Below are 14668 nucleotides of genomic sequence, written 5' to 3' on the forward strand. Positions count from 1 at the left end.
ACTTCCCGTGTGTTCCATGAAACGGACTTCTAAAATATGAAATTAGAAACATAAGGAAGATGTGGTTCTTACTACCAGACTCTACTGAAGACGCTGCTGGAGGTACTTCGGGCTCTGTTCTAAGCAATAAAGCGGTGCCCACACAGCTGAAATAGCCAGCACCCTCCTTAATTCAGTTCCGTCCTCCTCAGTGGTCCCCGCTATGCAGACCTTGATATTTATCATTCCTGTTCCTGTTTTTAAATTCTACTTATGTTAGTAGCCACAAAGACTATGTAATATCATTTTGTTTCAAAACTTTACGTAATTTATCATACTGGATATATCCCACCGCTTGCCTTTTTCCTTCCCAGTTATTTGTTAAGATTTATCCATACCCATAGCTGTCACTCTCGCTAGTTTATGTTCATGGCCTCCATAGCTGAGGTCAACAGACTTCTGTAAAGGGCCAGAGAGTAGAGATTTTAAGTTTTACGGACATATGAACTCTGTCACAACGACTCAACTCTGCTATTGTGGTGGGAAAGTAGCCATAGACAATTCAGGAACAGGTGTGTCTATGTGCCAATAAAACTTTATTTGTAAACATGGCGATTTGAGTTTCGTGTAACTTCACATGTTATAAAATACTGAACAAAATTTTCCCCCCAACTGTGTTAAGATGGAAAAACCATTCTTAGCTCACAAGCCATAGAAAACAGGCTGTGGGCCAGTTTAGTCTATGAGCCCTATATGGTCCACCCCTAGTCTATAACATTCTGTTTCTGTGGTTTATTCATCTGTTTCTTTGTTATTGGATGTTACTAATGAAATGGAATGGAAATACTCATGGAATACTACATATACCTTAGATAAAGCTTGCTTTTGTTCACATCCTTTATATCCTAATGTTTACTTAATCATTTCTGATAAAGATATGGTTAAAATCTCTGATAATAAGAAGTCTCCTTATAACTTGATCAGTTTTTGCTTTATGTATTTCAAAGTCATGCAGTCACAGACATACAAGTTGACAATTGTTATATCTTCATAATGGGTTTTTCCTTTTATTATGATGGAGTGTTCCAAATTAGCCCTTCTGACACTTTTTGCCTTTAGTTCAGTTTTGCCTTATCTTAATATTCCCAGTTACATATATTTTAATGCCTTTATTTTTCAAGTTTTGTGTGTGGTCTAGTTTTAGGTGTGTCCTTGTAAGCAGTATGACTCTGTTTTTTAATCACCCTGGAGGTAAGTTTACTCCAGCTTTGGTGTGATGGTGAAATGTGGATGCCAGACTGCTGGGCTCCTAATCCTGATTTTTCCATCATCTCTGTATGACCCTGTGCAATTTCCTTAATCTTTTCGTGCCTCAATTTTCTCATCTGCAAACAAGTTGAGGATAATATTAGTAGCTCATCACCGTATTTAGAATAGTGCCTTATGACATCATAAGCCCATAGTATTTGTTAGGTATTTAAAATTTTGTGTGTGTGATTATTGATATGTTTGGTCTCATTTTTACCATTATTTTGTGTTTTCTCTTTACCATCATTTTCCCTTTGTTTGCAATCTCTCTTCTGGATAATATTCCCTCTTTCCTTCCTTTCTTTGAATGATCTATACACTATATTTCTATTATTTAATAATTATACTTAAAATATTACTGCTTTAATGAGATATGGATTGATTTACAATTTGATGAGTTTGGGTTATATGTATACACCCCCAAAACCATCCAATTAATCACTATAATTAACATTTCCATTACCCCTGTTTTAACTGTGTTATCTTAGATTCTTTGTCTAGTTGGCATCCATTAATTACAGGGCCACACTAACAGCCAAAGCAGTTTGTATCTCCCATGCGATCCAGAGCCCATACCTGGAACCATCTTCTTATCTACCTCTTATACCAATATTTTCCCTGCTGTAGATCAACCCAAGACCAGGTACTAGAGCAGTAGTGACAGCCCGCATGCCCCCAAACCCACCAGGATTATTTAAACTAGCCAATCCTAAGCTGTTTCCCCTGCCTTACCTTGCCTTTACCATGGAAATCCCAATAAAAGTTCTGGCATGAGGTCTCCTGTCTTCCTTTCTGCCTCCTGACCAAACCCAGTGCTTCCCCGCATAGCCTGGCATGACCTCTTCTCTTGGTAAATGAAAGTAAGAAATCTCTCAATGGTTTTGGCATCTCAGTGCCATCACCCAGTCACCTCTGTAAATTAAAATCTTATTGGTACACAGTGATACAACCCTTGAAAGTCTTTTCACGCCCCTTGGTAATCACGCTCTTCTTATTCCTCCTCCTCCATTCCTTAGGCAAGCACTGGCTTATTTTCTGTCAATATTGATTAATTTGCATTTTTTAGAATTTTATGGAGTCATACATCATGTACTCCTTTGCTTAAATTCTTTAATTCAGAAAAATTTTTTGAATTCATTTTTCTTATTGTATTTATCAATAGTTTATTCCTTTTATCTTGCTGAGCAGTAACCATCATATGGATATATAATAATTTGTTGATCTACCCACCTGTTGATGGACATTTGTGTTGTTTCTGGTTTGCATCTATTATAACAGACTACTGTGGACATTCAAGCACAAGTTTTCATGTGGACTTATGCTTTCATGTCTCTTGAGCGAGTAACTAGGAGATAAATGACTGTATTATATAGTGGGTACATAGTTGACTTTTAAAGAAACTGACAATTTTCCAAAGTGGTTATTCCATTTTACATTTCCCCCATCAGTGTATAAGAGTTCCAGTTACTCTGGGAGTGCCTGGGCGACTCAGTTGGTTAAGCATAGAGCTCTTGATTTCAGCTCAGGTCATGATCTCAGGGTGTTGAGATCAAACCCCATGTGGGGCTCCATGCTCAGTGTGGAGTCTGCTTGAGATCTCTCTCTCCTCCCTCTGCCCTTCCCTGCCATGCTGTCTCTCTCCCTCTAAAATAAATAAATCTTTTTAAAAAGGCTTTATTTACTTATTTGGGAGAGAGAGCGCAACAGAGAGAGCTCAAGCAGGCAGGGGGCGGAGGGAGAGGGAGAAGCAGACTCCCCGCTGAACAAGGAGCCTGATGTGGGACTCGATCTCAGAACTCTGAAATCATGATCTGAGCCGAGGGCAGGCGCTTAACCGACTGAGCCACCCAGGCGCCCTAAAATAAATAAATCTTAAAAAGAGAGAGAGAGAGTGTGTGTTCCAGTTTCTCTGCAATCTTCACCACAATTTGGTATGGTCAATCTTCTTAATTTTAGCCATTTGCACAGTAATATCTTATTATAAGCATGTATTGCCTTAGTTCTATCTCTTAAAGTAAAAAAAGCAATTCTTTCTACAACTAATAAGTAAAGAAAATAATTCAAAAATATCATATTTGTACTCATTATTTTTTGTCCTGTGTCTTTCCTTAGAGTTCATTTTTCTCCTTGTTGAAATATATCCTTTAATAATGCTCTGTATGAGATCCCATGAGTGGTAAATTCCCTTAGCCTTTATGTATCTCTTTTTAAAATTAACATGTGTATCTTTATTTCGTTCTGTCTTGAGTGATAGTGTATCTGGTACTAAGCATCCTGAAGATATCGCCTCTGGTCTCTAGTGTTGCTAATGAGAAACCTTTCGTCCCTCTAAGGTCCTTCTTGTGTAGCTTATTTGTTTCTTCTTTCTGGTAGCTTCTAATAACATCTCTTCATGTTTCACACCCTGTAGTTTTACTCTGGTCTGTTTATATGTGGATTTGTCTTTATTCATATCGCTCAGAACATCTTACACTCTTCTGATGTGAGAACTTTCTTTGATTCTGCAAAATTCTCAGTTACTTCTCTTCGAATATTGTTTCTCTGCCTATCCCTTTATTTTTTTCCTCCTGGAACTCCTATTACGGAGTTGTTTAATCTGTCTTCTAGTTCCTTGAATTGGTTTTAAAAATATATTATTTTGTACTTCAATACTTTATACTGCACTTTGGGTGAATTCCTCAGCATTATGTTTCAATTCACTATTTATGTATTTAACCACACCCAGGTGAAAGTTTGAGAAGAGAAATTTGTATCTCATTCACTTTTTATTAGCTCAACCAAGCCTAGTTCTGTGCCTTTTATATAGAATTCATACAATAAATATTTTCTGATTAAATAAACATAGAAAACACCTGACATATTTGATCATTTCATTTTTTTATAGATACATAATTTTACCAATACCTAAGTATCACATTTTCATGTAACAAAAAGAGAGCATAAAAACAAATTTGCAACTTAACTTATAAAGCAACACATTATTATATTACATTTTGTCAATACAAATGCATTTTTATGCCAAGTTAGAATGTTTTTGTTGTACTTTGGCTTTAGGGGTATGCAAGTCTTGTTCTTCTTTGGGGGAAAGCTTTTGGGATCTTCCAGCAGAACTCTCAGGTTATGGACGTTCCAGACAGCCCTGAAGTTTGGATTGCTCTATTATTTGATAATTTCTGTTATGCCTTATGTCATAATTTTAGGGTAACTAAACCCTGGTCTAGTACAGGGTAAGAATGTTCTCTGTTTTGCTCCCAGTGCTCTTTTGCCAGTGCTGAGCATGTCGTGTCCCACAGAGCAGCACGTGGGATGACAGCAGCAGTCTGCTTTGCAGGCCATTCTCATTTCAGTGTAAAGATCGGCTGCAGCAGTTTTCCCCATCACCCGTACCAGATGAATCTCTCCTCTAGCTTCTCCTGGCTGGAATCCGAAGTGCATTTATGAGCTCAGGATTCACAAAGTACACAAGGAAAGATGCTAGAATCCTTTAAACATATGAGGATGTTGGGTCGCTTGACACAGCCAGTTAAACCAGTAAGATCCCATAAAATGGTTATAGCTGGTGGAGTCTAATGATCAGAAAGGGCCATTTGTGTCAGAGCTTCCCAACCATGAGCCCGACTCTCAACAATATCGTCTCTTCCCTGCAGAGAAGTGGAACATTTATCAATTCTTTAATCGCTGCTTCGACCATTGGTGGGCAACAGCTTTTCTCTTCTCTCACATTCAGATGTCCCTGCCAGGTTGGAAAAAATTTCTCCTACGGTTCTGCTTTTCTAGTCATTCCAGCCTTCCTCCTTCTGGTTGCCGGCTATGCTCTGAGAAGCCAGCTGTGGACCATGGCCAGCGAGTACTGGTGCAGCTGCACCCCTCCGCAGCGGAGAATCAGCCCCCTGGAGTGCAAGCTGGCTTGTCTTCGGGTCTTTAGCATCACCGGGAGGGCGCTCGTTGCCCCCTTGACGTGGCTGGCCGTGACCCTCCTGACAGGCACCTACTATGAATGCGCGGCAAGCGAATTCGCCTCTGTGGACCATTACCCAGTGTTTGACAATGTCAGTGCCAGCAAACGGAAGGAGATCCTAGCTGGGTTTCCATGTGGCCGATCGGCTCCCTCCGACATGATCCCTGTAAGGGATGAAGTATCTCTTCTGCACAGGTACCAGTCGCAAGTAAGTTCTTGACTTCCTTTTTTTTTCTTGCTATGCTATCCCGTCTTAACGGCAGCCACTGGAAACATTTCACATTCCTCCTGCTTCTCGTATTATCTGAATACAGAACACAAACTCGATGCCCTTCATCTTACTGAGCGACTGTATACATACGGTTAGAATGGTGGGCTTCGGAGGCAGGCAGACCCGTGTTTGACTCTTGCTTTGCCATTTATTAACCTGCAAAACCTTGAGCAAGTTATAGAACTTATCTATGCTTCACTTTTCTCTGCTGTAAAATGGAGCTATTAATAGGATCTACCACATAAGGTTGGGGTGAGTAATAAATGAGCTGATACATCTAAAGGGCTCAGTATCGTGTCCACAATCCGTATTAAAAAATAAATTTTAGATATTGTTATTAAAATTATTATTACACTATAGTGTATTACTTCATCCCACCTGGCATATTCTGAAATAGTCACTCTTGTGTATTAAAATTTTATCTAAAATTATAGGAAGCTTAATTATGATTAAAATGAATTCTAGGGATGGCTTTAAATTTAATGTCCTTAGACAAGTTTATGTGAGAGGTTGGGATGGGCAGGGAAAAGGCCTGGATCTACTGCACTTAAATTTAAGAAGTGTAAAAGTGCATTTTTCAATACAGAAAGAGTCATTGGCGTTCATCACTTTCTCCGAGGGATTTGGGGTAAAAAGCACATTTGCAAACCACTGCAATACAATAAAAATACATTATTTTTTAAACTATTTATTGAAAAGGCATACACATTTTTTGACCCATCACTTTTTATTTATTTTTTTTAAAGATTTTTTTAAATTTATTTATTCGACAGAGATAGAGACAGCCAGCGAGAGAGGGAACACAAGCAGGGGGAGTGGGAGAGGAAGAAGCAGGCTCATAGCGGAGGAGCCTGATGTGGGGCTCGATCCCGTAACGCCGGGATCACGCCCTGAGCCAAAGGCAGACGCTTAACCGCTGTGCCACCCAGGCGCCCCATGACCCATCACTTTTTAGTTATTAAAATTTAGAAGTGCTAGTGCTATTTTGTTGAAAAAAAATTACTATCAACACACAGAAATACTCAAGGGTTGCATATGGCCCTATTTAAGCAAAGTTAGAAATCCCATTAAGGTAGTCTCCGTCTCAACATTTTACACCAGCCCTAAAGTTCAGGCAGAGGGGTTATGTGAAAATAGGTGAAAAGTCAAATAATCAAGGGGACAATTCTAACTTTCAAAAGTGTTCTTGCTCAAAAAAAAAAAACCCTAAGATGTAATACACACTGGTAGAATTTTCTTAAAGTGAAAATAAAATGTTTTATTTAATGCATACCCAGTCTTCTGTGAAGACAGTTTTATGGTTCGGAGTGCCATCAGCCAGTGAATGTTTTTGGATCCGGGACCACAAAGCTAGTATTTATTAAGATGTTTATCATTTACTGTATACATATTTCACATTTAATCCTAATCCTCAGACTCTTAAGAGAGAGGTATAACCACCCCATTTCACAGATGAGGAAACCAAAGCTTAAAGAGTTTGTGTAACTCTTGTAAGTTCGCGGAGCTAATAAATGGCTGATTGAGATATTCAAAGGTCATACTGTTTCCATTTCACCAGGCTGTCTTTCACAACCACCTTGAACTTCAGTCTCACTTGAGGAATATACACTGTCTTTCTGTTTGATTTTCTGAGTTGACCACAGGATCATATTAAGTTCAAACCCCTTCTCCACCCATACCTCATTCTAAAATAGCTTTCTGACATTAGTTTTACCCAATTTCAATCAACCTTTCACAACCATGCCAAAATTATCTTTCTAAATGCAAATTGAATGATGAGCACCACCGCCCTCCCCAACCCCCATATAAAGTTCTTCGATGATTTTCTACCAGCCCAATCACAAATCCAAACTCTTGTCATGGCATACAAGGTCCTTCAGTGCCTGGGTCCTGACCACTTTTTCACATGACTCTTCTGACCCTGTGAGTACAAACTTTTTGAGGCTCTCCAACTCTTCATGCTTTTATTTTTCTTCTTCTCTTATTAGAACTCTCCTCAATTTCTTGCCTCTGGTGAGCTACTCTTTAAGTCTGAATGTCATCTCTTCTGGGAAGTACTCCCTGATACTCCTCTTCCTTAATTGAATTCATTTCTCTCCCATTGTGGTTACTGATATAAAAAACTGTCACATTTTACCATATTACTTGGCTTCCTATTTTGTCTCCCTCTTTAGGCTCAGAGACTGGGCAAAGAGTGAATGTATCTTAAATTATTCACATCTGAATCCCCATAACCAACCACCATGTATAGAACATGATGGGAGGTCAACCTGGTACTCAATAAATGATGGCTGATGAATTAAGCCTTTCCACCGTGCTGGCCTCTCTTAAATTAAATTGCCGTGAGTGTCACTCTGTAGATTTTAGTCTCCACTGAGTGCAGCTGTCCTGCTGTGCTCACACTGGTAATTCCAGGCCTGCTGGTGAATCACAAGCTGTGGGAGAGACCTTCACCTCCCAGAGTGTGGCTGCTGACTGCTGGCTTCCTTATAGGCATGGAACTTACCTCTCTCATTTTACATAATAATTGCTAACTACTCAAAAAAGAATAATTAAAAAAAAATAATTCTAAGACTAAAAAAACAGCCATTTATGTCAGTCTTTCAAAGACGGCACTAATTGCAAATAAAATATAGCCAATTTTCCCTTCAAAGTATATTTCAAAAATGAATCATAAAAGTGGTCAGCAAGTAACTATTTGAAGGAGGGGGGAAATGAAAAGGAAAATGATAAGGTGCTTTCCACTTAGGGACATAAGAGTATTCTTTGGTCACAAAAAATAGAAGGAAAGAGCAACTGAGGAAGAAATATCAATGAATACGTGTTAGCACATTCTTAAGAAGGTACTTAGGAAGCTACCATTATTATCTATCATATCATCACTTTCATCACCATCATTAACAAATAGTTATTAAGCTCGCAAAGGATGCTTGACCTGTATCTAATGGTTGGGGAGGAAATTTGAGCTAAAACCAAAGAATGTAGTTTATGTATCCTATATGAGAGTAATTGGTGGGTTATAGCATCTGTCACTTCAAGGACAGTACTTCTAATCCATTCCAAGTTAACTGGTCAATATCCTTTGTAGCCCCCAAACCAAACTGAAATGCCTGCGCTTATTCTCTCCAAAACGCCTGTATCCATATCAATTGATCAGCACCTTGTTATTATTTCGAAGACCAGAAAAACAAATTTCCTTTTTTCAAAAAAAGATTTTATTTATTTATTTATTTATTTATTTATTTATTTATTTATTTGACAGAAAGAGGGAGAGAGAGCACAAGCAGGGGGAGTGGCAGGCAGAGGGAAAAGCAGGCTTCTGTCTGAGCAGGAAGCCTGATGCGGGACTCGATCCCAGGAACCTGGGATCATGACCTTAGCGGAAGGCAGATGCTTAACCGACTGAGCCGCCCAGGCGCCCCAGAAACACGCGTCTCTTACGCAGTTTCCTTCTCAGTTTCATAGGAATCCCTCTTACTGTGTCTGTTCCTTTGATAGTCACTGTATTGATGTTTTCTGCTTTTCTTTTAAATAATTATGTCAAGATGCTGGGCTGGATTTTGATCACCTTGGCCACCATCGCTGGGCTCGTCTCCCGCTGCCTGGCGAGGTGCTGCTCTCCCCTCACCTCTCTGCAGCACTGCTACTGGACCAGCCACCTCCACAACGAGAGGGAGCTCTTCGAACGCGCTGCGGAGCAGCACTCCCGGCTCCTCGTCTTGCAGCGCATAAAGAAGCTCTTCGGCTTCGTTCCTGGAGAGGAAGATGTCAGACACATCCGTATTCCTTCGTGCCAGGACTGGAGAGATATTGCAGCGCCCAACCTTCTCTGCATGGGTGATGACTTGCAAGGTCACTATAGCTTCCTGAGGGACAGGGTGGATGAGGAGAATGAGGAAGGCAAACCCGAAGGTATTGAATTAAAACCTTGAGTAGAGCACCTCTCCCCATTCAGGGGCCTTAACAGATACTTTGTTTTTATGATGATGGCGTTTCAATGTAATCTCTTCATCTTTTTCTGTCTCTTCTGATAGTTGTTTAAATAAGTCCATGCAAGATGCTATTTCCAAGAGCGGCTTATCTGATCATTGTGCCAATCTCTGTTTTTGAAATGCCCTTGGTGGTCTGGTAATGCCTGTGTTGGTTTGATTAAAACAAAATGGATTTTGAAGTCGTATCAGAATTGGAATCTTGGTTCTGTTACTCAGTTATCTGTGTAAGAACTAATATTTTTGAGTGCCATCTTGTTATTTGCACGTAATGACTACTTCATGGAGCTGTTAGGAGGATTAAAGGTGATAATATAAGCAAAGTGCCCAGCACGGTGCCTTTCCTCAAATAAGTGCCAACACGTTACTGTCTCCCTTTCTCTTTCTGTTCCTTGTCTTCCATCACCATTCCCCTGTCTCTGATTTCTGGCTTTCTTTATTTCTACCTTTTTATAATTTCCAGGAACTTCTCACTTGCTTCTGTCTCTTCCTTTCATCTTAAATATCTGACCTTTTGGGAACTAGACTAAAAAGCCCTTTCTAAACTGGTAACATGTATGGGAGAAGCCTATGCAAGAAGGTCTTGAGTCATTTTGCCATAACCAGGGAAAACGCTGCATTTTTCTATCAACATTAGTCTCATAAATGTTATTTGTAGACCTCCGCCTCAGGAGTATTTTTATGGCCACAACATATAAAGTTTATTCTAGAAAGCTTCCCTTCTGTGCTCGACTGCAGAGACACTCTCTGTGCCTTTTCATGATCAGTTTGCACCCTCGCATTCACAATCCATTGGGGGAAGTGAGACTGCCATCTACAGTTGTATGTCCTTTATCTAAAACTCCAAAAGGGGAGACCTGCCTGACTCTTCTCTGTGATTTTACACCTCTCATGTTCGGCAGTTTGCTAATTTATCCTGATTATTTCTGATACATGTAGTTTCTTGTGCCTGATGTTTGTCACATTCACTTAAGCAACTGGTTCGTTGGCCAAAATAAGCAAAATGAGGGCTTTTGCTTATTTTTTAAACCAAAACCATGGCTGCTTACTGGGTAATGGATCAACTGCCGATCGTCAAGCTGACCTTCAAGATTCACTTTCAAGGAGACCAGAGAACTTGAGTAACTAAAATGCAGTCAATTACTTAGTAATTTCCTTTTACACAGTTGTGTAAGAAAGAGTCTATTCTGTGTGAAATTATGGGTTCCACAAACTTAATGGAAAAAAATAGAAAATGAATTTGAAGATCATTAAAAAAAGAATCTATAAGAGATGCATAGTGTAGTACTTTGCTACAACAGGAGACCTGTCCCTCCCTCACCATTACTTAGTGGGCAGGTCAGTTAGTATCTCTGGGACTCAGTTGTTTCATCTAAAAAATATAGATAATGATACCTTACCTGTTGTAGGGCAAGGGACTAAAGCAATTGTATTTTTGAGGTTCCTTTTAAATTTGATAAGATTTTGATGTTCATGTTCAAATGTATACAGGTCCATATGTATACAATCTTCTGGAATAGTAGGAGGCCTAGATTGTCTCCATTAGAAGGAAAAGATCACTGAGTTCAATTCTTCTTCTAAAGACATTTGCTGGCATTCCACTTTCAAAAGAACCTTAATGTACTGAACTTTTTTTAAGTGGCCAAGGAAAGGTATTCCACTTTTTCACCTAAACCCATACACGAGACTGACTGACATGACATTACAAGAAGGATCTTTAAAAAAGCAGAAGTTGTAGAAGGTAATTAGGGTCCTCATTTGGCTCTGATGTAAATGAGCTGTGTAAATATGAAAGGTCATGTCCACTTTGTTCTCCACAGTCACTTCCAGCACTAAAATTCTATCATTCTGTTTATCTGGGAATTTTTGAAACTCTACTGTATTGGGACAGAACAGTTAAATCAACACTTAACACCATGCTCAGAATTATTTTATTAGTTTTGGGGGATTATATCACAGTACATACTCTCCAGTAAGGTTTTCAGTTAACAGAAGGATCAAAGAGCATATAAGCATTACATCATCAGAAAGAAGATAATAGCAGTTTATACACACTAACACCAGGAAACGTTCTTTTTACTCGATTCTGGAAGCCCTTTCTACATCAAACTCCTTCAGAGTATGACATACACAGTTTATATTTTAAATCACGTAGTCATGATCTTCCACTAGAGCTTTCTAGCAAAGGATGAAAGTATTCTTTGTCTTCTCTACAGGGCTTCAAAGGGCTTTATAGCAACTATCTGAACATTTGAAGGGTAGTTCACATCCCTGATATTTCATTGTATACCATCCATTTCCAATTAAATAAATCAAATTCCCATTCATGTGTCTGTGTGTACGTGTGTGTTTGTGTGTACGTGTGTTTTTTCAGAATATTCTTTTGTTCCACAGCCAGTTAGACAAGACTTTTCCATTAGGAATACTGGACTTCCTCCCCTGTATGCCTAATGGATTTATGTAATTTTAAGACATATAATTAAAATCAATTATATGCTAATACTACCTTATATTTTGTTACCAAATGCTTTTGGCTGCTACATCAAATGCTGTGGCTTGGCATATATATAGACTTGCTCATTTCTTCAGTTCGACTTTGTCAGCTCCCCCACTCCCCATCACAATCTAAGCTGCTTCCTTTCTAGAAGACAATTACAACCTCAATGTTTAGATGTGTTTTACTCAGCTTTATGTTTCTGAAAGCCGATTTGCAGAATCATACTTACATTTATCTTCTTTATCTCCTTTCTCTGTTCTCAATCTCCAATTCCATCACAAAAATTAAAATGCAGGACTGCAATACGAAACAACAATGTGAATTTCCAAGTGCTTTTTTGCATTTTGTTTAGCACAAAGGAAAATCACATTAACCTTAAAACTTTGAAATATCACAGTCAACCAAAGGCCTTCCAAATGCAAGACTAGGTAGTTATTTGCTACCTCAAAATATTAAGTGTAGCGATATAATGTTAGCTTCTAAATAAATCTACCAAAATTTAGCCCTGGTCATGAAAGAACAGATATTGGCAGGCTGTCCTCAGATACCCAGCTACACAACTAGCTCCTTTAGCTATAAATGGGGCTAATGGACCAAAGAGCAATGAACGGTGTTTCCAGAGAGGCAAACTATATCATTCCTGAATGGAATTATTTTTCTGCACTAACCACCAGGTACAATTAAACTTCTTTAATCTCAGTACACCAGAACCTTAGACAGAAATGGAAGTGTTGTTTCTTCTACTGCCCCCCAGTGGCCAAGACAAGTATCTGCACCCATCTGTAGTAGTGAACAGTAGTAAAAATACTATGTAGTGTTTACTGTATGCCAGCTACTTTAAACAAATATATCCCATTTACTCTTTGCAACAAACTGGTAAACAGAATCATATATTCTGATATGACTTGCTGAAATGGCATAAATAACATAGAGAATGTGAAGCAATTTTGTGTATGTAAAGTTCTATACGTATGAAATGTTTTCTCACTGACATATGAGATAACTGGTGAACCATGGAACCACTCATAATCGGAACCCAAGCCTACCTTACCCCAATAAAATAAGTTCCCCCATTTTACTAATGAAGCAACTGAGATACAGAGAAGTCAAGCAATTTGCCAAAGGGCACAGACTTGTAATGATAGAGCCCAAATCCGGCCCAAGCAAGCTGACTTCGGATCCTGCCCTCCATAGAACTGGGCTGGAATATAGCCACAGCAGACAGCTTATCAACCTTCCAAGGCCTTGCAGGTGTCAGGAGGATTCTCCTCCTACGTCTGACAATGAATAACTAAAACACCCTGTGCTCCAACAATGAGGTGCTCTATCACATCTGAGTCCCTCTCTTTCCACTTCCACTGTACCTGCAGATAGAAGGGCTCAGCTTCGAGGCACTGTGCTTCTTACCAAGTGAGATGTGCGCTCTCACTGGGGCATCCCTTTGGATCTGAGCTCCCTTGCAGCCAGTGACAGTGATTCTGTTAGCCCCAGACTAACTGCAAGCTTCCCAGGAGGCTTAGGTATTCTTTCTACGCGGGGAATGGGTAGGACACTGCTATAATCTGCCGATTTGTTTTCAGTAGGCTATAGTTATGAAGGGTCAAAATGGGGGTTAGGGAAACATCTCTCATCATTCATATGGTTTTGTATAAGTCAATCTCTCTGGGATTTTAGTGTTCCTTTATATGAGATAGGGGAGGGTGACAAAATTGTGGGAGTGATTAAACTATATCAAATCACAGATCTCTTTGAAAAGCCATTAGGGGGAGAGCTATTTTGAAGAAATATCTAGAAAAACTGTGCATGCACATGGAGATAGGCTCATATACCTCAGAGTTTATATACTGTGGTAGACTAAATAGTGGCCTCCTCAAAGATGTTGCTGATGTAATTCTGGACTTTGTGAACGTTACTCTATGCTTTACATGGCAAAAGAGACATTGCTGATGTGATCAAGGTAGGGATTTTGAAATGGGGACATTATCCCAGATTATCCCGGGGCGGCCCAAGGTAATCATAAGGTTCCTTATAAGAGGGACATAGGAGGAATCACAGTCAGAGAGAAGGCAAAGTGGCAATCCAAAGGAGTGTCAGGGAGCATCAGAGTGACACCTGACAAATTAGCCATTGCTGGCTCTGGAGATGGAGGGGGTCATGAGCTCAGTAAGGCAGACAGCCTCTAGAAGCTGCAAACCACAAGTAAATAGATTTTTCCCCAGAGCCTCTGGAAGGAACACAGCCCTGATAATACTGTGATTTTAGTCTACTGAGACCTGTGTAACTGGTGTCAAGACAGTCAGAAATATATACTGTCCTTCTAGTTACAGAACTATAATAAATTTGCATTGTGTAAAGCCACGAAGTTTGTGGTACTTTGTTTCAGGGGAAGTATGAAACGAATACACATACCAACACATTTCAGGAAATTTATGAACCCACAGGTGGTCACGAATGACATGTCCTGGGTTAGGACCTCTTCAAGGTAATTTCTAGCACAAGCATCCTATGATTCTATATGCACTGATGCTCTGCCCTAGGCAAAACTTGGTCCTGGTAAATAAATAATCTATAATAGGATACATTATAAATACATATAATATAATGTGTTCTAATTGAAGGTATTCTAAAGTGCAGAAAGAACAGCTGGATATACCTTTTTTTTTAGG

The 14668-nt window shown here is 39.4% G+C and overlaps 1 protein-coding gene across 1 annotated transcript; it reads left to right on the forward strand.

Annotated features, from left to right (window-relative positions):
- The first annotated feature begins 4895 nt into the window (after nt 1-4895).
- On the forward strand, nt 4896-9788 carry CALHM4 (calcium homeostasis modulator family member 4). The gene is made up of 2 exons (XM_002924093.4): nt 4896-5453; nt 9062-9788. The coding sequence occupies exons 1-2, from the start codon at nt 4896-4898 to the stop codon at nt 9446-9448; spliced, it is 945 nt and encodes a 314-aa protein (XP_002924139.1). The 3' UTR covers nt 9449-9788.
- Nucleotides 9789-14668: the final 4880 nt, after the last annotated feature.

This window comes from Ailuropoda melanoleuca, chromosome 10 (assembly GCF_002007445.2).
Source record: "Ailuropoda melanoleuca isolate Jingjing chromosome 10, ASM200744v2, whole genome shotgun sequence".
Lineage (NCBI taxonomy): Eukaryota > Metazoa > Chordata > Mammalia > Carnivora > Ursidae > Ailuropoda > Ailuropoda melanoleuca.